Source organism: Myotis lucifugus, unplaced genomic scaffold (assembly GCF_000147115.1).
Source record: "Myotis lucifugus unplaced genomic scaffold, Myoluc2.0 scaffold_53, whole genome shotgun sequence".
NCBI lineage: Eukaryota > Metazoa > Chordata > Mammalia > Chiroptera > Vespertilionidae > Myotis > Myotis lucifugus.
The window spans coordinates 1,149,365-1,172,875 of NW_005871101.1; the positions used below are offsets into that span (position 1 = coordinate 1,149,365).

Consider the following 23,511-nt stretch of genomic DNA (forward strand, 5'->3'; position numbering starts at 1 on the left):
TGATCATTTTGAATCATTGCTCCTTCGGCTGAATGAGGATTAAAAAATAAATGCTGTTTGCCCTACAGGATTAGGAAAAGCAAATAAAATGCACATGTGAAAAGTGTTTTTGTAATCTGGAAAGCATTATGCACGGGTTCCCTGTTTCGCCCTGTACTGTGAGCTGTTCTAGAACTTACTCATATTTATTCATTTCTCATTTGGTCTTCAAACAGTTCCTGAGAGCTCAGTAGACACTAGGAACTAAGGATCTAGAGATGACCTCTCCCTTCGGGGAACTGCGAGTCTTCTAGAGGAAACAGAGGCCAAATGGGAAGGAATGTTCTCAATGAACTTACCGAGATGCCGTACAAGCCCCGAGGAGAGGCATCCAAACCAGCCTGGGAGGCCAGGGCAGGCTTGCTGGAGGAGATGGGCCTGAGGCAAATCTGAATGAATGATAGGCTTTAATTAGGCAAAGGAGGAAATTGGAGGAAGGCAAAGCTGAGAGAGAGAGAGCAGCCCTTAGGGAGGCTGAGCGGTCAGACAGCATAGAGCACGTTTGGTCAGTCCAGCTGAACAAAGAAACATAATACCTTTGAAAGCTTGATTATGAAGTCACAGCGAGAGAGAAGGGAGAGGTAGAGGGGAACATACATGTAATTGAGATGCTTGAGAATGTTTTAATGGTCGTAGGAGAAAACCATGAGAGCAGGGAGGTTGATAAGGGAGTTGATTAATGGCGTGTTGAGAGGAGGATTGGAAACAAACACAGATGGGAGACAGGAGAGGTGGGAGGAGGAGCCCTCTTCTCCAGTTTTGTTGGGAAGGAAGCGAATACATAGGGTAAGGAGAGGAGTATTGAGAAATTCCTTCCCCAAAGCCCGTGTTTTCACGGTGTGGTAAATGCCTGAGGCCGTTTTGTATCCCCAGAGCCTGGCACGGTGCTCAGCACATTGTGGTTGCTCAGTCAATGCTTACAGAGTGATTTACCATCATCCTGAGTCTCTTGAGAAACCCCCAAACGCAGCCCGATTGGAAAGCAAGCTGGCTTGCCGGGCCGGCTGGTACACACTGCCTCTCTGCTGTTCACTGGAGTCTGACAGGCTGTCTTTCAGTTTGCCATTTCTCGTTAGCATTGATGAGATCCAGATGTGGCGGAGCCAGGTGTCACTGGAAAGCTCTGTTCCTTAGTCACAGTCACAGGAGTGGCTGTTTCTTGCGCAAGAACCAGTGAGGCTGGCAGCCTGTCCACACCCACTGAGCCGAGTCTGGCTGCAGCTGAGACAGAAGTGGTTTATCCTGTCTGTCTGGTCGTCATTCTTACACACCCTGGATATGGTCCAAAGCTGCATTATATGGGGAAAAAAAATCTGCTCCTGAAACAGACTTGTGCGAGCATGCAGGGTACAAAAGAGTTCTAGGCTCACCTCTGCTTTCTCTGCATGACCCTGGGCCTCTTTCCTCTTAGTGCATTGAAGGGGTTGGACCAAATAAATAACAAGTTTATCATGTGTAATAGATGTTACTGACCAGATGTTATATCCTGATTTTATCACTCTAAAGATTGTATCCTGCCCTAACCGGTTTGGCTCAGTGGATAGAGCGTCGGCCTGCGGACTGAGGGGTCCCGGGTTCGATTCTGGTCAAGGGCATGTACCTTGGTTGTGGGCATGTCCCCAGTGGGGGGTGTGTAAGAGGCAGCTGATCGATGTTTCTCTCTCATCGATGTTTCTGACTCTCTATCCCTCTCCCTTCCTCTCTGTAAAAAATCAATAAACTATATATATTTTTTAAAAAAGATTGTATCTTCAATTCTTACCCAGTGTCTACCACCAAATACATGTGCCATACAGGTTCATTGAATTGGATTGCGTGTGTGTGTGTGTGTGTGTGCGCACACACACACACGGTAAAATAGTGCCCATTGATGGTATGATTAACTCTTAATTTAATCAATTTCTTCTAACAAATGCTAAAGACATGAGATAGATCAGACTTGATTTCTTTCAGAGAAGACAAGGAGCTTAAAGCCTCTGACATGCAGAGGTTAGAAGAATTAGGAGGCCATATCCAGGCTCAGAGGAGAAAGTGGGCTGTGATCACATAGTGATGCTAGTCATGGGGATGGGATTGGAGAGTCTGGACACAAGTTCAAAACATGGTCATTCTGGGATTTGTGTGATGGAGAGGAAAGGAATGACAAATGCATTGAATTTCCTACTTTTCTGGGTTAGTGTCTGTTACCAATGTTTTATTTTTTTCATTCCACTTGGCTAGCGTATCAGTATTTGATGATTGATGTACCTTTCCTAGTAATGGTACTAATAGTAACCATATATTTATAATATCAACTATGTATTGAGTTCTTACTTTGAGTCAGGTTCTGGGTTAAGTACTTTACATGCAGTACTCGACCATTGTATTAGGTAAGGTTAGCCTCATTTACAGATGATAGAACTGAGGTTCAGAGAAACCCAGAGTAATATAAGTAAAGCAAGAGGTTACTAGTTATAAGACTAATAAAAGGCAAAGCCAGAATTAAAAACCCATGTTTTAAACCCAGGTGGCTACTCAGGGCCTGTACCTTGGTTACAGATAAGCCAAAGGAGTGAATAAGGATGGATTGGGGGAGAGGAGTGGGGGTTGAACATGGGGATCTTGTAACAGGTTAAACCCAGTAGATTCAAAGTTCTCACCTAATTTTTAATTGACTAGTAATTTTTTAAATCCAGCTAAGAGTTTTGAGTGCTTATTGTATATATTAATGGGGATGACCCAGCTTCTTGTCCCTAAAAGTTTACAGTATCACAGAGAACATGAGGCATGCTCCCAAACTTCTGAGATACTTCTATGCCACCAGAGACATAGAAGCCAAGTGCTGCAAAGCTTAGTCAAGAGAGATGTTACCTCTACATTTGCGGGAGGGGTGGAGGAGATCCAGGAAAGTGTTAGCAAGAGTGAGTGTGGAAAGTCTCATCATGCAGAGAAGTGGAGGAGGGGCTGTTTAAAGTAACAGGAGAACATGCATGGGTGGGGGGAAGTCCAGAGCCTAATGTATAGCTTAGTGCATAATTATAAATCAAACACTTCTGTAACCTCTACTCAGGTCAAGAAACAGACTTTTGCCAGCCACTCTGGAAGCCCTTCTCACATGCTCTGTCTCAGTGCCACCCCCTGATGCCCACAATCATCACTACCCTTGTGTTTCATTATAATTTTGTCACCTGAGTGTGCATCTCTAGACACTAGAGTTTAATCTTGTCTGTTCATTTTTTAGAAATCGTTCTTCCCCTTCAGATTGGACCGATTCTATTGGTCTGTCTTCAAGTTCACTGGCTCTTTCTGTCATTGCCATTTTGATGTTAAGCCCATCTAGTGATTTTTTTTTTTTCCTGCTGAGATTTTTCTATTAGTTTGTTCATCAAAAGCTGTTTCCTTTATATCCTTGAACATGTTATAAGAGTTGCTTTAAAAATCCTTGTCAGATACTAATTTCAGCATCTCAGGATGGGTCTCCATCAATAGCCATTTCTCTTCAGAACACATCACATGTTTCTTTTTCTTCTATGTCTAGTAAGTGTAGGTGACATGTGACTAATAGATTGCAGAAACTCTGGATTCAGTTATGTTTCTTTCAAGAGTTTTTTGTTTGTTTGTGTTTTTTGTGGATTTTTTAAAAAGTAGGCATTTAACGTGGCTGGACTTATACTACAAACTCTATATTCCCTGTGGTGGGCAGTAGCAGAAATCTCTGTTGGAGTAATTTTAGTACGATCTGAGTTGCCTTGGAGTGTACCCCTTGCCTGCATGATTCAATCAAAGGTTAGCATATGCAGAATTTGACACCACCCCCCTGTGTGGCTCTCTTCTTTCCAGGACTTCCCACTTCACTTTTCAGCTTTTGTGATTGGCATGAAACCTGTTCTGTGGTTCTTCAAGCCAGGGAGATTATGGATTTTCTGAGTTTTAGTTACCCAACTGGCATGGACTGGGTCTGCCCTTAGACAAAAACAGTAACATTCCTTTCTTCCAAATATTAATTCCCTTCCAGTGTCTGCTTGCTTTTGACTGTTCTTTAGGCAGCTATTTTTTTTTATATTTTGTTCAGAATTTATAGTCATTATCTGTGGAATGGCTCATCTAATAGGAGCAAAACCTCCTCCATTACTAAAACCCAGAAGTTGTGATCCTGGATAATTTTGATGTAAAATTTTATTTTGTAGTTACCACAATTCCATGTAGTTTCTTCCCAGGGCTGCTGGGCATACATCTTTTGGTTTCTTTTATACAGATAGTATAGTTCTTGATGGCTCTAGGTTTTTTATAGGAGTTTCACTTCCAGGCCCCTGCCTTCCATAGTCCTGAGATCATGTCTGCTAACAGCCATGTGGGGACAGAAAAGTAATCCCAGACCCTTTATCCAAAATCAAAACCCTTTGGGCTTCTTCAGCTTCAGTTCCAGTATATCCATCTGACTTTAATTTGTTTCTTCATTCTTCGAAACTGAAAGCATTCCTTCATTATTGTTTTTGTTGCTGCTCTCTCTGCTTTTATCCTTCACTACATATTTTCTAAAAATGATTACAATTTATTCAGCAGTTCTATGTTTGTAGTGGGAAAGGGAGCACCTACATTAGTTTAATCCATTTTGTTTCTAGATGTTTGTAGCAGTGTTTTCTACAGTGGGCAACATAAGACCATCTCCAGAATACAACTCTGGCTGCTAATTCCTGTATTCAGGAGGAGACTGAATTATGGTATGGATACATGGATATTGGACAGAGGTCTCATAGATCTTAGAATAGCTGAAGATATAGGACCTACAAACTTTATTTCAGCACTTACTATAGCCCAAACTCTAAGCCACTCACTTTATACCATTTAGTTCTTACAACTCCTTATTTTAATAGTATTACCTCCATTTTACACATTTGGAGGCTGAGACTTAAGAGCTGTAAATAACTTGTTTTACCATAAGTCAAGCTCGTTGACTCAAAATTATATATTTTCCATGGTACTCTGCTGCCTCAACAAACATTTTTTGTAAGTATTACACATAGGTAAAAAGTTGAGATTTGCCGTGTTTGCCAGTAGCTGTGACAAAATTTGAGAGCTCATCAGCACCAGAGAATGTCTAGAGGAGTTTACCCATGTGTTTGCCAGTTTCATTCTTCTCATAGGTGAAATTCATGGATCATTGAAACACTAATTAAACTGACACTAACAGATTGTTTGCTCATTCCTTTGGAGGAAAGTGAAAAAAATGAGTCAGAATTTAAACAGTTGGAAAGCATTTTAATGTTTAACAAGGTCAATATGAGGGAACATAGCTTCTTCTAGCTAAATGGGACTGATATCATGAGATACAAAGATCAGTATTAAGAAAAAGAATCAATAACAATAGAAATGATTATATTAAAACCCTTGAATTAATATCTATAGATCTGTGATCGACATGTTTTTGTTCAAAAGCAACATTGTGTTCAATAAGAAAAATCTTTATTTAGTATTCAGAGCTAGTGAAAGAAAATTTTTCTTAAAGTCATTTTTAAAAAATAACTTTTTACTTTTAAATTACAGTTAAGACACAATATTATCTTCATATCAGGTGTACAACATATTGTGATTCGACATTTATAAGACTTATGAAGTGATCACCCCAATAAAGCTAGTACCCTGACACCATACATAGTTTTTACAATATTACTCACTATATTCGCTAAGCCGTACTTTACATCCCTGTGATGTTTTATAACTGGCAATTTGCTCATTTTAATCCCTTCTTCTTTTTCACCCATCCCCTCAAGACACCCTCCCATCTGACAACCACAAAAATGTTCTATCTACAAGTTTGTTTCTGTTTTGTTTGTTTGCTTTGAAGATTCAACATATATGTGAAATTATATGGTATTTGTTTTTCTCTGTCTGACTTATTTCACTTAGTATATACACTTTTGGTCCACGCATGTTGTCACAGATGGCAAGATTTCATTCTTTTTGTAGGGCCATGTAATATTTCATGTCTCTATGTACTACCTCTTCTTTGTCCATTAGTCTATCAATGGACAGATACTTAGGTTGCTTCCATATCTTGGTTCTTGGTAATGCTGCAGTGAAAAATAGGGAAATAAACGTCTTTTTGAGTCAGTGCTTTGGGTTTCTTTAGATAAATACCCAGAAGTGGAATTGCTGGATCTTCTTTGTTTCTTGGTATAGTCTTTGTTTTAAAGACTATTTTGTCCAAAATAAGTATTGCTACCCCAGCTTTTTTTGTTTTCATGTGCATGAAATACCCTTTTCCATCCCTTTACTTTCAGTCTGTTTGTGTCTTTCAAGCTAAAGTGGGTCTCTTGTAGGCAGCGTAAGTAGGTACTATATGAGTTTATTTATTTATTTATTTATTTATTTATTTATTTATTATTGATTAAGGTATTACATATGCGTCCTTATCTCCCCATTGCCCCCCTCATGCCCTCACCACCCTGTTGTCTGTGTCCATTGGTTAGACTTATATGCATGCATACAAGTCCTTTGGTTGATCTTATATGAGCTGATTTTTATTTCTACTATTTACTTCAGCACAAAATGGATTTCTACAGGAGATAGGATAATTCAATGGTTCCTAGCCGGGCTGGTTCCTAGCCCAAGTTTCCTGGATAATAGAGCCCAAACTAAGGTAGGCTTTACTGAGGATAGCAAGAGTGAGGGGAGAAGAGAAGAGAGGCAAGGATATACACAAGACAGTGCATTAACATAGCTTCACAAAACTCAGCTAGTTGATTGGTCACATAGGATAGCTTCCAGACTGGCTGTGCTAAACATAAGAAATATTTATCCAAGACTTACTATATCACTAGAGATTGAATTTAGTACTTGAATCCACATTTATGAATTTTGCGTTTCAGGGAACAAGTCAGTTCTATACAAATAATTGCTGTATAATGTGTGTGGGGAGATGATGGAGTATGGATCCACCAATTAATTTTCCATCATCATGAAAAATGGGAAAACAAGAAATCCTCATGACTCAGTCAGGCAAGGAGGAATGCAGAGAGGCATACATCTGTCAGATCCTTAACAACCCTATTCTCACAGGTTGTGTGGCTTGGTTCCCTCCCCTCAACCCCCACCCCCACAACCATTCACACACAACTCCTGAGAAAGTCAGGTTCCAGCATTTTCCCTGAATTCAGAAGTTTCAGGATGAGCCAGTGTCTTTGTAGGTCTAGCCAGAGGTGGGTGGAGCCCGGGCACCGCAGTCACTGGAGCTCCTGCCGTGGCACATCATAGAGGTTGTGCCAAGGGCCTGCCCTCAGCCAGGAAGGAGGACAATGGCTGGGGGTGTTAGGAAAGAGGTGAGAGTGGTGGTGATGGGGATGTCCATTGAGCCAGTGGCAGAGGCTAGGGAGGCAGGTGGGACAGAGCCATCCTGTGCAGTCCATACATGGGGGCCAGCCCCACCCCTCCAATGGTACAGCCTCAGGAAGCTGCTGTGGCTCCACATCCTTGATTCTAATTGAGATTGTTGTAAAGATTAGAAGTGATACTTGTAATATGTGTTCAATGACTGGCCCAAAGTAGGCATTTAATAAATAACAGGTAATATTTTCCTATCCACTCATATTTGAAATAGACATAAATTTCTCTTAACATTTGGGTATTTCTCTTAACATTTGGGTATGTCTCTGGAAACAAAACATCTGTTTGAATTCAAAGATATGACTGAGATGAAGTAGAATAAGCTAGTTAGTACTGCAAATAGGGTGCTATTTAACCCTAGGACATATCACAGGAAAGGACTAAGAAAGCTCATAGTAGAGATTAAAGGCCAAACAAGGAGGTCAAAGAATTTAGGCAAAATCATGAGAATCGAGAAATGATTTAACGCTAAAAATGCTTTGTATAACTAGATTTGTTGTTGTCTTTAGGTAGGGAAACGAGAGAACAGGCTCCAATCCTGTTCTGTGGAGCCAGGAAGTCCAGATCATTTAACACCATCATCTCCAATTTTGACATCTCAGAACAAGAAGCAGTGTCAGTGTTAGGCCAAATGGAGACTTTGATAGGAAACCAGGAAAGAAAGCCAAGTATGTGGAAGTTCACTGGGCTTTGGTGGCTTCAAGATCAGATTAAATATGAAGCCCAGAGGGAAGACAGTGTTTGGTTAACACGCTTAATAGCAAGTCTACACTGTGTCCATTTCATAGAACAGAAGCTGAACCCTGGGAGATTGTTAATTGCCCAGGTTACACTGATGATAAGCATAAAATGAAGCTAGGTCATCTGACCTGTCCCTTATATCACTGACATATTATTGTCTGTCCAAGGTTCATAGGAAGCCCTTTATAGATATTTGTGGAACTAATGTTCTTTTTTATAAAAAAAAACAACCCTCAAAAATCTAGTAAACATCAAGTCATTTTTTTTTTCAATGTGTTATTTTCTCAAAATATATAATGGAATGTGAAATATGGTATCATTTACTTTTTCCAAAGTCGGCTAAACTCAAGAAATATTTATCCAAGACTTACTATATCGCTAGAGATTGAGTTTAGTACTTGAATCCACAGGTATTCGCATTTCAGGGAACAAGTCAGTTCTATACAAATCATTGCTATATGTGTTTGGGGAGGTGATGGAGTATGGATCCACCAATTAATTTTATCATCATGAAAAATGGGAAAACAAGAAATCCTCATGGCTCAGTTTGGTTTTAAATGACCTAATTATAATTCATTGTACATTCATACCTTAAGATGTGATTTTTGGTTTAAAAATCCATTGTATTTATTTCTCTTCGTAAGCACAAATAACATATTGAAAACCAATGAGGGACTTTTGCATGTTATTTTAGAAGGAAAGCAAGAACTAAATCACAGCCCTAGCCGGTTTGGCTCAGTGGATAGAGGTCAGCCTGCGGGCCAAAGGTTCAGTTCTGGTCAAGGGCATGTACCTCGGTTGCAGGCTCCTCCCGGGCCTTGTTTCTCCCTGTCTCTTCCTCTCTCTTCCACTCTCTCTAAAAATCCAAAACCAATGGAAACATATTGTCAGGTGAGGATTAAAAAAGAAAAAAAAAGAAAAAGAAGAAGTAAATCACAGTTATTTTCACAGAATGAATCTTGAGTTTTTTGTTATTGCTGTTCCCCTTTTGAATTGTTTTATTCCAAGTATATGTAAAATAAGGAGTGGAGTCTTCTGGTGTCAACCCTGCTGCCACCCCCAGTTCCACCTCTGGCTGGGTAAATAGCTGGACTTTGGAGTCAGATAAACCAGGGTGGGTCCAGCTCTATCACCTCCCAGCTGAGTAGCCCTGGGCAAGTTGCCCACCCTCTCTAGGCCTCTCATCTTAAAAATGGGGGTAACAATGGGACCCAGCTCCTAAGATTGTTGTGAGGATTCAATAAGATCATGCAATTAATTTCTTTGGTACAATGCCTGGCATATGGTACATACTCAGCCAATATTAGCTAATGCTAATATTTATTTTAATATTAATAGTCACGGCTGATAATCTTATTATTGTATTTTGTCTAAGGCAATGTTTATGTATGGGCTATTTGGAAAGGAAAATATCTGCTCCCTTTGATGTTCTACTTCGCAATCGTTTTGAAAATTAAGATCAGAGGAAATCTCTAGCTTTCTCTGATTTCAACACTGAAAAACTGGAGGTAATTAAGTGTTCCCTGCAAAGATTTTTAATTCCAGTATTCAACACCAGAAAAAAACACACAACCCTATTTACTTCCCAGATACAGATGCAAACAGAAATAAAACACAGCTGCGGTTATTGCTCCATGGGCACCATCTCTACTTGGTACCAAAAGAGATAATAATCTTGCAGTATAATTTTATAAGGAGGTAACAAAATCAATTACATTATCTCAAGTGTAAACACTGCAGCCCTTATCCTCTTTCTGGTTAAGATAGGCTGTAACTGTGGCAGCTGCTCACCCACTATTATAGATTATTTTAGCTGACAGAAAACAGGGCTAATTAATGAAGATTTGACTAGGAGTATAGATGGCCTTACAGCTTGATATTTAAGAATGATACCAGCAATGCAATTGTTGATTGAGGAGTCAACACTAAGCAACCATGGACACAAGTGAAGGCAGTGATGGACAAATCATTTGGTTCACTTTTCATTATTAAATGGTAAAGTCTTCAGAAAAAAAGCATGAACAAATCTGTAAACCCTTTGGGTTCACTGAAATTCCACATGATCTTATAAGATATTATGAACCATACAAATCAAAGGCTAAGAAGAAATATAGGAGGCTGTAGGGATATGTTGTTTCCATAATTGTAATGACTGGGGGGCTACTAGGGTCTTTTCCAAGATCTGGTGATGAAAGTAGAGAATATATTTTGTTGTTATAGAATTTAAATTTCATATAAAAGATTAATTTATAGACATTCAAGCCTATAACATAAAATTAGTATTTTGAACCTCTGTAACCAAGTTCATGAGATTTCAGTCAGACAGGTCTGCTTTATGAACTCAACACTGACACAAGTTGACTGCCTTGGACAAGTTACTTAACTAAATCTTTCAGAGCAATCATAAATACCAGGTAGCATCATTGTGAGTATTAAATAAAATAACCGCTAAAATTGTGCTTAGCACAAGTAAACACTTGAGGATAAATAAGAGGATTCCTGTGTTTCTTTTCTCATTCTCCTTTAAATTTTTCACATGTTTATGTTTCTTTTCTATCAGAAATAAGATATTTATTTTAGCTTGATCCAGTGACTCTGTAGTGTTTATTCCAGTTAGATACCGTGTATGGATTATTCTGGTTTCTGTACATCTTAAGTTTAACATTCATTTTTAACATTAACACTCTGTCCAAAGGGAAAGTCATTTGGAGTAACCCTTGTTTTCCTTTGCTATGCTAAGAACCTTGGCAGAGTTAATCATAAGTCCATTTAATCAATAGAAAATACCTAAACGCTTTATGAATTCACAAACAGCAATGAGATGATATAATTTCTTAATTGTTTTTCCTTGTCTCATTTCCTCTAAAAGTTTTTCATTGCCTTGCATTTTAAATAAAGCAAGACCTGGGTTATGATCAGCATCTCATAAGTGTTTGTTGAATGGAGAGGGAAGGAAATAAATGTTTTAATTGTGAGTAGAAACAACAGCTCCTTAATGGAGGCCTAACAGACTTCAATTAACTTATGCAGGTTAAAGAACATTCTGCCACCTGCTTCCTCTATTTATATGAAAACTACTTGGTTTAATTTCTTGGTACAGGAGAAGGGTTATTTATGTGAATTACATTGTAAAGAAAGGCTGAACAATTTATAGCATCTTTTTCCTATAGTTAGGGTTTTAATGTTCGAGGTTCTCTAGAGATGAAATGGCTCAACCTCCTTAATTTATAGAGGAGGAAACCAAGCCCTGAGAGTTTCAATGGCTTCATCTTTTGGTGCTGAGCTGCAGGAGAAATCCATTTCTTCCTCTCCTTTTCATTTGAGTTTGCTCCTTGCCCGAACATGTGCTTTACTAAAACTTCCATCTATCCCAGGGGCACTTATATATCTACACAAAATATGCAGGAAGATAAAGACCAAGGGTGAGAACATCAACTCTTGGATCAGAGAGAACTGCTTTCAGATCCCTTCTCCTACATGACCTGGACCAGATTGTCCAAAGTATTTGTCATGTTACCCTAATCTGTTAATGCCTTGGTTTCCTTATCTCTAAAGGAAGGATGACAAACTCTTGTCATCTTCAAAAGAAATAACCCTTCACAGATTTATTATTGGGCTCAATGTAATAATGCATATAAAGTATTATCACTAAACCAGGTGATGCGAAGTAATAGTATGTTATGACAATATAAATTCGAAGTGGGAGAGAATGTTGAAGGGGAGCAATGTAGACAAGGAGAGTCCTATATTTTGCTAATAGTAAGCCACAGATTTGGCTCCAGGCTTCCTTTCAGCCAACACAGAAAAAGAAACGTGATTGATCACATAGCTCAGATATAACTTAGTTATGTTAATTATATATATCCGGCCAAACCAGAATCACTCTCTTCTACTCCCAGCCAAGATCTCTTTCTATCAGTCACAGCAGTATAGGGTTTTACAGACTTGTTGAGTTACATTAAATGCTGCTCAAGTTTCCAGAGACTATCTCTTAGCATTTCCTGTAGAGCCCTCCAGCTTTTTGATAGCACCTGCAGGACAAAACCCAGCTGTCTTTCACTCAGCACATGCCATTCTCAAGAAGGCCAAGTCCTTGGAGGAGGCCAGGGATGAATTTGAGGTTATGTAGCTTCTTTCCCTCACCCACGTCAGACATTCCTTAGTCATGGGGACCAGCCTTATTATCTTTGCATATTCACTCATTGCATCTCACAGAGAGTGAATGATGGGTGCTCAGTAAATGTTTGTGATTTGCAGTAATGGATGAGCATGTGTGAAGGAGTTACAGGTATGAGAGCCCTCCTCTTTTAGGTCCTGGTTGTAACAGAGAGGTTATTTCAGGCAAGACAGATTTTTCATCCAACTCTGATGACAATGCTCAAGGCTTAAATCTCAGTATTTTAAATGAAAAATGAAATCGATATGAACTCCTCTTCCCTGGGTACTGATGTGCAGCGACTTGTGTTATTAAATGTCGGAATGAAATAGAACCAGTTTTCTTAAAAAAGGAGAGAAGTCTAATTCTAGCACCTCTTGTATCTTTCGGAAAAGGTATATTAATCAATTACCTTTCAAGACGTGTACATCAGTATAACTCATGTAATGGCCAAAACCTATCTCAAAAAGTTAGTATACACCTTGCCTCGAATGTCACCTTCAGAGGAAATGTAGAAAGGTTATGCTTTCACAAAATTATTTTAAAATCTACATATTGAAATTATTATAAAATGACCTACATTTTCTTTAGAAAAATAACCCTCAGACAGACAATATGCGGTGAAGGCCTGGGGGTTGGAGTGGAGGGGAGCAAGGTAGAGGGGCTCAATGGGGAGGAAAGGAGGACATTTGTAATACTTTTGACAATAAAGTTTAAAAATAATATTTCAAGTTGCTTATTTCTTATGTTCTTTTGTTTTTACCATGTATTTGAGTTAATCAGTTCCCCTTTTTTTTGAATAATCATTCCCAAACCAATCTCCCCTTGAGTCTCTCTTCACTTATCCAGGTTAATAAAATTGGATGAGATATATGTTAACCTTTCTCAGTGTGGTATTTCTTTATCTTGCTAGTTTCCAGTTAGGTATCCAACTCCAGTTTACTTTATAAGCTAGGAGTCCTTTCATGTTAAACAGGAAGATAAATTGAGAGGTTGTTTGAGATACCTGGGGCTTACATAGAGTTGTTTCTATATGCTGTATCTAAACCTGGATTTAAATTGCAAATAGGATTTTATTTGACCAAAATCATAAGTCCTTTTCTTCTTTCCCAGCCCCTTTGCTTTTACCCTGTCCGAAGCCAGCATGTCGCTGAAAACTGAGCCGATAGTAAATATATCTGCGCTGCAGAAAATCGCTGCTGACATGAGTAATTTGATAGAAAACCTGGACACGCGGGAGCTCCACTTTGAGGGAGAGGAGGTGGACTACGATGTGTCTCCCAGCGATCCCAAGACACAGGAAGGTAAAGACCGAGGGCCTGAGCCAAGAGAAGGGAGTTTATCAGGTGGCTTGGCAGAGCACAGATTTGAAATAACCAGCAAATGATTGATCTTCCTCGCTGATGTCATAACACTGGGCTAAGACTGTTTCGTTAACTGTTTTCTCATCGTTGCACATTACGATTTTTTTAAAAAAAATGCCTGCAAAAGGCAAGTTATGCTACTATCATGTATTCTTGCAATATCATTGTGTTCTTGCAATAACTTTATTTATTTATTTTTTAGTGTATATCCCTTTCTCTGCTATTTATAAGACTCAAGGATTTAAGGAGCCTAACGTACAGACGTACCTCTCTGGCTGTCCAATAAAAGCCCAAGTTCTGGAAGTGGAGCGCTTTACGTCTACAACAAGGGTCAGCGCCTTTATGGACTCAACTTGTATTAGTCAATGTGTACGAATGAACACCCTGACTTCCATTTTTCTTTCTCCCAGCTATGCCTGTGTTTTAGCTTTTTGCTTGTTTGTTTTGTTTTGTTTATCACTTCCAAGACCTCATCACCTCTGGAGGTTTTGCTTTCTTCCCATTTAGTCTTTAGTCTCATATGCCTCTTTCCCTATCCTGGAAAATACAGTAAAAAAAAAAAAGGCAGCCCTGACCGGTTTGGCTCAGTGGATGGAGCGTCGGCCTGCGGACTGGAGGGTCCCAGGTTCGATTCTGGTCAAGGGCATGTACCTCAGTTGCGGGCACATCCCCAGTGGGGGGTGTACAGGAGGCGGCTGATTGATGTTTCTGACTCTCTATCCCTATCCTTCCTCTCTGTAAAAAATCAATAAAATATATATATATTTTTTAAAGGCATTTAAGGCAATGTGGAAGTTTACTAGTAATAAATTGCAAAGTGCCTCTCCTAGTCTTCCTTACTCCACAGTTTTCTGTTCAATGTGGATTCCTGGGGCATAACCATTCCCCCTAGAATGCCAGGTAAGTGCAGCTTTCCTAGTGCTTGTTAAGTAAGAATAGAATGATGCTACCCAGCTCTTGAGAGAAAAACAACAACAAAAAAACCCAAAACAGGATACTGCAGTGGCTAGTGCCATTACCCAAAGTACGGCTGAGAGAATCCTGCTGGCAGATCCTGCCTCTCTGGCTTGTTCCTGGCACCTGTCCTTCGGGCCCCATGCACAAGTTTTCCCTTTGAGCGCTGTTTCCACCCACCTTGGTGTGCAGCCTTTCCTCTAGGCCAGTGGTCGGCAAACTCATTAGTCAACAGAGCCAAATATCAACAGTACAACAACTGAAATTTCTTTTGAGAGCCAAATTTTTTAAACTTAAACTATATAGGTAGGTACATTGTTATTAACTTAATTAGGGTACTCCTAAGGCTTAGGAAGAGCCACACTCAAGGGGCCAAAGAGCCGCATGTGGCTTGTGAGCCACAGTTTGCCGACCACAGCTAGGCCAAGCATGTCAAACTCACAGCCATTTAAATGAGGCATGTGGCCCGCTGGCCGTGAGTTTGACATGCTTTCTCTAGGCTCTTCCTATGAGTTGGGTCCATATCTCCCTGGTACACCACTGAGCACCACCACTCAGGAATGTCTCTAAGATGACATTTGCCTTCTTATTTGCCTACCAGCTTTTAAACTGAGAGGCAGCAATGTGGGGGTTAACTGCGGCCTCAGAGCCAGACTGCAGGGTTGAATTCCTTGGCTTTGTGACCTCTCATAAGTTACTTAACCTCTCAGTTTCTCAGAGTCCTCATCAGAATAATGCAGTGGTTCTCAACCTTCTGGCCCTTTAAATACAGTTCCTCATGTTGTGACCCCAACCATAAAATTATTTTCGTTGCTACTTCATAACTGTAATGTTACTACTGTTATGAATCGTAATGTAAATATCTGATATGCAGGATGGTCTTAGGTGACCCATGTGAAAGGGTCATTCGACCGCCAAAGGGGTCGTGACCCACAGGTTGAGAACCGCTGGAATAATGGGTATAATAGTGCCTATCTTCTAGGCTTGTTATGAAAATTTAATAATAATACACATAATATTATACAAGTATATTATATATTTTATTATATGAATATTGAAGCCACCAAACCACAGACTTCTCTCTTTGCATATACTCTTCTGTTAGTCAAGTGAGTTTGGCTGAGTTCTGTTTTGTTTTATTTCTTTTATTTTTCAATTACATTTGACATACAATATTATATTAGTTCTGGTGTACATCTCAGTGATTACACTATATATCTTACTAAGTTATCAACCACAATAAGTCTTGTGCCCATCTGAGGCCATACATAGTTATTAGAATATTGCTTGTATTCCCGTTGCTGTACTTTACATCCCCATGACTACCCTATAACATCCAATTTGTACTTCTTAATTCCTCCACCTCTTTACCTTAGTCTGTATGAGAAAGCTAAGGATTATCCATATACTACTTAGTGTTTCATTGACTAAGAAATATGAACTAAATTCTTGCAGATTGAATGTGATTCCAGGTAAATAAAATGATCCCTTTTCTGATGACTCAGTACATCCTCTGTGCCAGCTCATGGCTAAGCACTTCTCTTTTCACTCTTGTGACAACCCGATGAAACAGATGTTATCACCTGCCCTCCCAGGCTGGCAATCTTCCACCTGCCCCTCTAGCTCCTCCATCCACCTGCCCCAACCTTCTTTCTGCTTGTGTCCTCTTGGGGAACCCAGATAGGAGATTGAGGTCACCCAGGATGGCTGTGTCCCTTGACCAAAGGCCCCCATCTCCCCGCCAAAGCATCCCTCTTTCCACGGCTCTCTCCTTCCGTTCTAGCTCCTGGTCCTGCCAGTTGTCCTGCCACTTGTACCTTCAGGACCAGGGATGCCTTCACAAGTCCCAGGTGACTGTCCTGTCTTTATGGTTTCTTATCCCTGCAACATCTTCACTGGCAGGCAGTTCCTTTATTAAGACTTCTCAAATTATTCCAATTCCAAAGAATTCCAGTAATTCTGCTGGGATGTTGTCCCACACATGGTTGAGGCTTCACAGCTGGTAGGCTGCACCAAAGGATTTCAGTCCTTTCAAATTTTCAAAAAGGATGTGGCAGGCTGTTTCCATTGCACCTACTGCCTCACAATTGCTAAGAAATTTAGTGTACAAGACGCATAGGATTTATGGGTGATGGATAAAACTAGGCATTTGCAATGTTTGGTTAAGTATTCAGTTTTCTCAGACTGGGAAGTAGAATCCTAAGAAATGTGGCAGCTTGCTTAAATTGCATAATTTTTCTTATTTATTTGACTTAAATTGAGCATTTTTCACTTGAATGCAAAGTTTCTGGCCATTCTGAGTTTTCCTGCACCCTTTTTTTTGTGAAGCACGATGCAGGATGATGCAAGGTGAAAGGCAGCATATAATATTAGACCTAGAACTTGGTTCCTTTAACTTGTAGTTGTAGTAACCATCATGGATCCTAACTAGATGCAAAGCAAGTGCTACATTTGAATATTTACCAGTGATATGGCTGGATTTCAGATTTAAGAGCACAAGTTAAATAGACTCTCATGCTCATGTTTTATATACTACATCAATACAGAGTGGTCGTGCTTTAGAAATTTGAAATATATGCCAAATACCAGTAACGAATGGCCACAGGCCAGAAATCACTCATGGGATTGCTGACACCAGAGCCTGGATAAACTAGCAGAGTAGGAGACATTTACTCTCTCCCATCCCCAACATTTATGATGCCCAAGTCTCCTGGCAGGGCCCAGTGACCTCTAGGTGATCCAGAGTACCTATTCCCCTCCCCGCACCTCATCTTCTCCACCTTCCCCCCCGACCCCAAACACTATGGATCTTCAAGATCTTCTGTGCTTTATTTGTAAATATCCCTCCATCTCATGACACCTTCTACTATATCAAAATCCCTACCCCCCAGGGCTATTAGCTTCTGATTGAAATAATTCACTAGTCACCAAGATATATTTTTATTTCATAAGACATAATTTTGAATTTTTAAATGAAGATTTATTTTGGTTAAGTTGCTGGGGAAAATATTTTGAGTGTAGGAAGATCTTGTGCTTCTTTCCCTCTAATGCACCTATACCTTCCTGGTTGCCGGTGGGGCTTCAGGGCAGGGAGATATAGACAAGGAGGGACCTTGGAATGTATTTCAGAAGAAGGTATAATGCCATTTGTGAAGGGCAAAAGGTGGGCTAATGTAGTGCTCCTGGGATGCATTCCTCCAGCTTCCCTGTCACCCCTCCAACTGTCTGCTCACTGCTCATACTTTTAGACAATCCCTGATGGCTAAGTAGGCCCTTCACTCACTGTCTCCTTGACTTGGTTTCTTGTTTCAGGTGTGTGTGCATGTCTCTCTGTGTGTGTCTCTCTGTGTCTGTATTTGTGAGTTTGGAGCAATAGGATTTGTGGGAGTTTGTCTTTAGTGAGATTCTGAGTTTATCTTATGAATATTATAAGACGAACATTTAAGAGAATATTATTCTGTAATTAGTTGTTTTTTTAAACATTTTACTTAAGTACTTAAACAAAATAAGTAGGTTGGATTTAAGGGTACTTCCATGTTACTTATTAATTAGCTATTGTTCATTGAAAGATTTTGGAATTTTTGTTGTTATCTAAAATACCAATCCTTTTTATTTATCTCTGTAGGCACGGAGTATCAATCTTTACACTATTGAATTAACACATGGGGAATTTAAATGGCAAGTTAAAAGGAAATTCAAGCATTTTGAAGAATTTCACAGAGAACTGCTCAAGTACAAAGCCTTTATCCGAATCCCCATTCCCACCAGAAGGTAATTGTTTCAGAATTAATTATTAGGTTACCCAAATGTCCAAGTTGAGTGGAAAGAGTGTTTTATTCATATTATGAATTAACTGTCCATTGTTGGCAGATATGTTCTATTAAATGGAACCTACTATCTTCTAACAATAAGCCATCTCATGAAAGATATTAGAGAGCCGTGGCTCAAAGAATAATCTAATAAATGTGTGCACTGTGTTTGTGTGTGTGTGTTTCAGACACACATTTAGAAGACAGAATGTCAAAGAAGAGCCTCGAGAGATGCCAAGCTTGCCCCGTTCCTCTGAAAACACGATGAAAGAAGAACAGTTCCTTGGCAGGAGGGTAAGTCCTTCAAGTTCTTTAGTTCAGCACTTAATTTTGCAGCCGTGTAGCAACATGGATCTACTGTTGGGTGAGGAGGCTCTGGCTGCATTTTTCGCAGCCCCTGACCCATCACACAGGCTAGTGATTCCCCCCTGGGATGAGTTAGGCAACCCTCTGTCCCCCAAGCTGTTCTGACCCTGGGAGGTCACATTTTTCCAGAAGTGTCTCCTTTTGTAGGAGTGATGTTGTGAAGAAGCTGTCTTCCCTGCAGGGACCTCTATGGGCTCATTGTCAGTCAAGATTGAGCTCATTATTGAGAGTTTTGAGATCGTCTCTTTTTAAATCATACATTTGCATGCATTGGCTTCAGAATTTGAGTAGTTTGACCTAAATATATGTAGGGAATATATATGTGAGGAGAGGAGGATAGAGTTGCACATGTACATCAGTAGGACAGAAACCTTAGGCCTGCTCTACTTCAGTAACGTGGTCCTGCATAGGATAAATTAATTTTTTACTAGAAAATTCACAAATAAATGTTAGTTCTGTTTTGCCATCTGAAACTCTTATAGTCTGAAAGGGATGTTTGATTTACCCTTTGTAGTTGTCATCTTGTTTAAAATCTTGTTAGGAACCTGGAATACATACCTTCGAAGATACCTAGACAAATAAAATTCTATGGTTTTGGGTTACCATGTGTACATACGCAAGTGCAGTTGAAAACGATAAACTATGGCTTTAACAGTTGGTACTTCAGCATGCATCGTAGCCAGTACAGTTGACAACCCTCTCACCCCCTCTCACCTGAACATATTTGCAGTCAGAGTACAACTTATAAGTCTCTTTTTATTTAACTCCCCCCTTGGTTTCCCCCTGAAAATCTATTTAAAAATTGCAGTACATATTCCAGTAAATTCAGTGTTAGCATTGAGGAAATTCAAGTTTTTTTTATAAGATCAGCAAATGCTTTAAAACCACCTATTATGGGCAAGTCCTGTGCTAGTAATTATGGAAAATTAAAATAATATACTGCTGGGGCCTTGTCAGCAGCTTAGACCTAAGTATGTAAAAATTTAAGAAGAAGAGATTTAAATAACGCTTCAAGGGAACTATGGAAATAACTTCTTAATACTATTCAGGATTCCTTGTCTAGTGGTAACATTAATAAATCATTGAATAACTTACAGAAGGTGAGATGGACCAATGATCACATTATTGTCACTGTTTAAATTTTTCTGTAAGTGTGATGATGTTATTTCTTATCTACAGAAACAACTGGAAGATTACTTGACAAAGCTACTAAAAATGCCCATGTATAGAAACTATCATGCAACAGTAAGTACTATTTAGTGATTTAAATTTTGAACATATAAAATCATAAATTGTCAACTAAATTTTGGGTCATTTTATTAATGCAGGTATATGTATCCACTTTTGGATTATTCCTTGTGTTAAAATAAATGAAACAAACACAAAATTGATTTGACAGAAAGGATCTAGGTTATGGTGATGCTATTTTAAGATACGAAATATAACTGATATGTCTGTAACAGTGGATTTAAATGAACTTGAAATGCTGCTACAGGCTAGATTATCTAGAAATCAGCCTACTTTTCTCCTCAGGCTTCCAGAATAAAGTCCCGAAGCATTTCCAACCCTTAAGAGAAAACTTTAAGTAGGAAGTGATGAAAACAGTTGAGCAGACCTGAATGCCCAGAGATTTTACGGAGCATGCTGTGAATGCCATCTGATCGGCCCGTGATGCTTATGAAAGGCCTGTCTTTTCGTGTGAAAGTGAGAAGGCTGGGAAAAGCTAGGGAGAAAAGAAACTATTGGAAAATAAGAGATGGTAGGACTTGCAAGCAGCTGGGAGGCACACAGAGTGAGAGAGTGGGCTTACAGAGGATATCAGAAAACACTGAGCTCTGCTTAGAGGCCCTTGAAGGTGCTGTGTTTTTAAAGAGTTAGCCTTCACTTACCTGAAGGTCCAGGTAACTGAGAATTCACCAGATTATTAGATTTTGTGTCTGTGTTTGTATGAACTGTATTGCTGTGGGGTTGGATGAATGTATGTGGTGTCTGTGCAGAACTTGAGAGTAGGTGCCTTGACCGGGAATTGAATGAACTGAGACCCTTTGGTCCAAGAACCAACACTCTCACTACTGAGCAAACTGGCCAGGGCTCTTCCTATTCTATATGATCACACTGGATGAGTTAATATTTAGATAGCTTCCTTTTCCTCCAGGAGTTTTAATTCCTCTTTTCCTCCTTGAGGTTCTGAAAAGCAAAGTGTCCTAGTGTTTTAGTGGATTTAATATCAGATGGTTCCCTCAGAGATGATTGGTAATTCATTCTGTTTTCTCTACTCATTTGTAAAATGAGGATATTTCACCTCTTCTCAAGGCATACGTGTATTTAGCAAAAAACAATAACATATACAATTTCTTCTTTGTTTTTCTTTTTTCCCCCTTTATTGATTAAGGTATTACAAATGTGTTCTTATCCCCCCATTGTCTCCCCACCCCCCAATCATGCCCTCACCCTCACCCCCTGTTGTCTGTGTCCATTGCTTATGCTTATATGCATGCATACAAGTCCTTTGGTTGATCTCTCCCTCTTTCCCCCACCCTCCCCTACCTTCCCTCTGAGGTTTGAGCATTTGATCGATGCTTCTCTGTCTCTAGATCTGTTTTTGTTCATCAGTTTATGTTGTTCATTATAATCTACAAATGAATGAGATCATGTGATATTTATCTTTCTCTGACTGACTTATTTCACTTAGCATAATGTTCTCCAGCTCCATTCATGCTGTTGCAAATGGTAGGAGTTCCTTCCTTTTTACAGCAGCATAGTATTCCATTGTGTAGATGTACCACAGTTTTTTGATCCATTCATCTGCTGATGGGCACTTAGGCTGATTCCAAATCTTAGTTATTGTAAATTGTGCTGCTATGAACATAGGGGTGCATATATCCTTTCTGATTGGTATTTCTAGTTTCTTAGGATATATTCCTAGAAGTGGGATTACTGGGTCAAATGGAAGTTCCATTTTTAGTTTTTTGAGGAAACTCCATACTGTTCTCCACAGTGGCTGCAGCAGACTGCATTCCCACCAGCAGTGCACGAGGGTTCCTTTTTCTCCACATCCTCGCCAGCACTTGTCATTTGTTGATTTATTGATGATAGCCATTCTGACAGGTGTGAGATGGTACCTCATTGTCATTTTGATTTGCATCTCTCAGATGATTAGTGACTTTGAGCATGTTTTCATATGTCTCTTGGCCTTCCTTATGTCTTCTGGAGGGATCTCAATACCAGATATCATGATGTATTACAAAGCCACTGTTCTCAAAACTGCCTGGTACCGGCACAAGAACAAACATATAGACCAATGGAATAAAACAGAGAACCCAGAAATTGACCCAAACCACTATGCTTAATTAATATTTGACAAAGGAGGCAAGAACATACAATGGAGTCAAGACAGTCTCTTCAATAAATGGTGCTGGGAAATTTGGTCAGACACATGCAAAAAAAAAAAAAATGAAACTAGACCACCAACTTAAACCATGCACAAAAATAAACTCAAAATGGATAAAGGACTTAAACATAAGACAGGAAACTGTAAAAATATTATAGGAATCCACAGGCAACAAAATTTCAGATATATGCCAAAGCAATATTTTCACTGATACAGCTCCTAGGGCATTGGAAACTAAAGAGAAAATAAATAAATGGGACTACATCCATATTTGCCAATGATATCCTGATAAGGGTTTAATCTCCAACATTTATAGGGAACTCACACAACTTAACAAAAGGAAGACAAACAACCCAAATAAAGTCCAATTTGTAAAAAAATTTTTAAATTTTTTTTAAATTGTTTTAAGTATAACTTATACAATTTCGAACAGGATTCCTTTTGTGTCCTGAATTGTATTGGTGTTGGCTGCATTACCAAACCCACTAACTGGGCATTTTTATTAACAACTGGAAAATGCTTATTTTCCAGGGAATTTAAAGGAGAAGTCATTGGAAACAATACATGTACTTTTTCCTAACTGATGGTTAGAATCTAGAAATGGAACAAAGTGAATAATTTCCAAGAGAAGGGTGGTAAGCTGATAAAGTGTTATTACTAACTTCAAGTTAATCATCAGACTCCTGTAACTTAGATTCCTTATCTCCAAGGTGGTGATTAGCTTGAAATCACCACCTTGGAGGTAAGGAATCTGAGAATAAACATCTCACAGATCATTGTAACACTGAGCTCACCTCTCCCTTTCTTTTTAAGATGAATACATTTAGCTTGAGGAGAAGAGTGGGTAAAATTGATAAAGTTACACCGTGATGTTTCCATTCCAACAGAGAAAAGCTGTATTGATTTAAACAGCAATAGTTACAAATTAATGGAAATGTCATTCTCAAGAATGAGTCTTAGAGTTGGGAGAGGCTGGAGGCTTGGTGGAGCCTCTCTGTTCCCGCCACAGATTAGCTGTCTTCTCTTCTTTCCAGAGCTGTATTTTACCTGGAAGGTACCCTTTTCAGGAGTGGGTGAGCTCACTTCCCACCCTTACTACAAGGGCACTGTCCAACCCCACGCTTTTGTCTTCATTACCTCTGAGAATGTCCCACTTGGCCACTCTCTTAAATTTTGTTGCCACAGGAATAAAGGGAGGGGCCTCTGAACACCCCCATTCTCTTTTAATATAAAGACAAGGTAGAAAAGCAGCGTGTGTGTGATTGCTAAGTCATTCCCAGGGTTTGTTGTTACCCTGGAGGTTTGTTTCTTGTCCTTTGGCATGGGAAC

General features: G+C 39.4%; 1 protein-coding gene across 1 annotated transcript in view; it reads left to right on the plus strand.

Annotated features, from left to right (window-relative positions):
• PLD1 (phospholipase D1) overlaps positions 1–23,511 on the plus strand; it is a 131,001-nt gene that overhangs the window by 18,993 nt on the left and 88,497 nt on the right. Inside the window, exons 2-6 of the mRNA XM_023753885.1 lie at positions 13,412–13,602; positions 13,865–13,992; positions 18,242–18,387; positions 18,614–18,719; positions 19,971–20,036. Of these exons, the coding sequence (XP_023609653.1) occupies positions 13,443–13,602; positions 13,865–13,992; positions 18,242–18,387; positions 18,614–18,719; positions 19,971–20,036 (606 nt within the window). The 5' untranslated portion in view covers positions 13,412–13,442. The remainder of the gene's footprint in view (positions 1–13,411; positions 13,603–13,864; positions 13,993–18,241; positions 18,388–18,613; positions 18,720–19,970; positions 20,037–23,511) is intronic.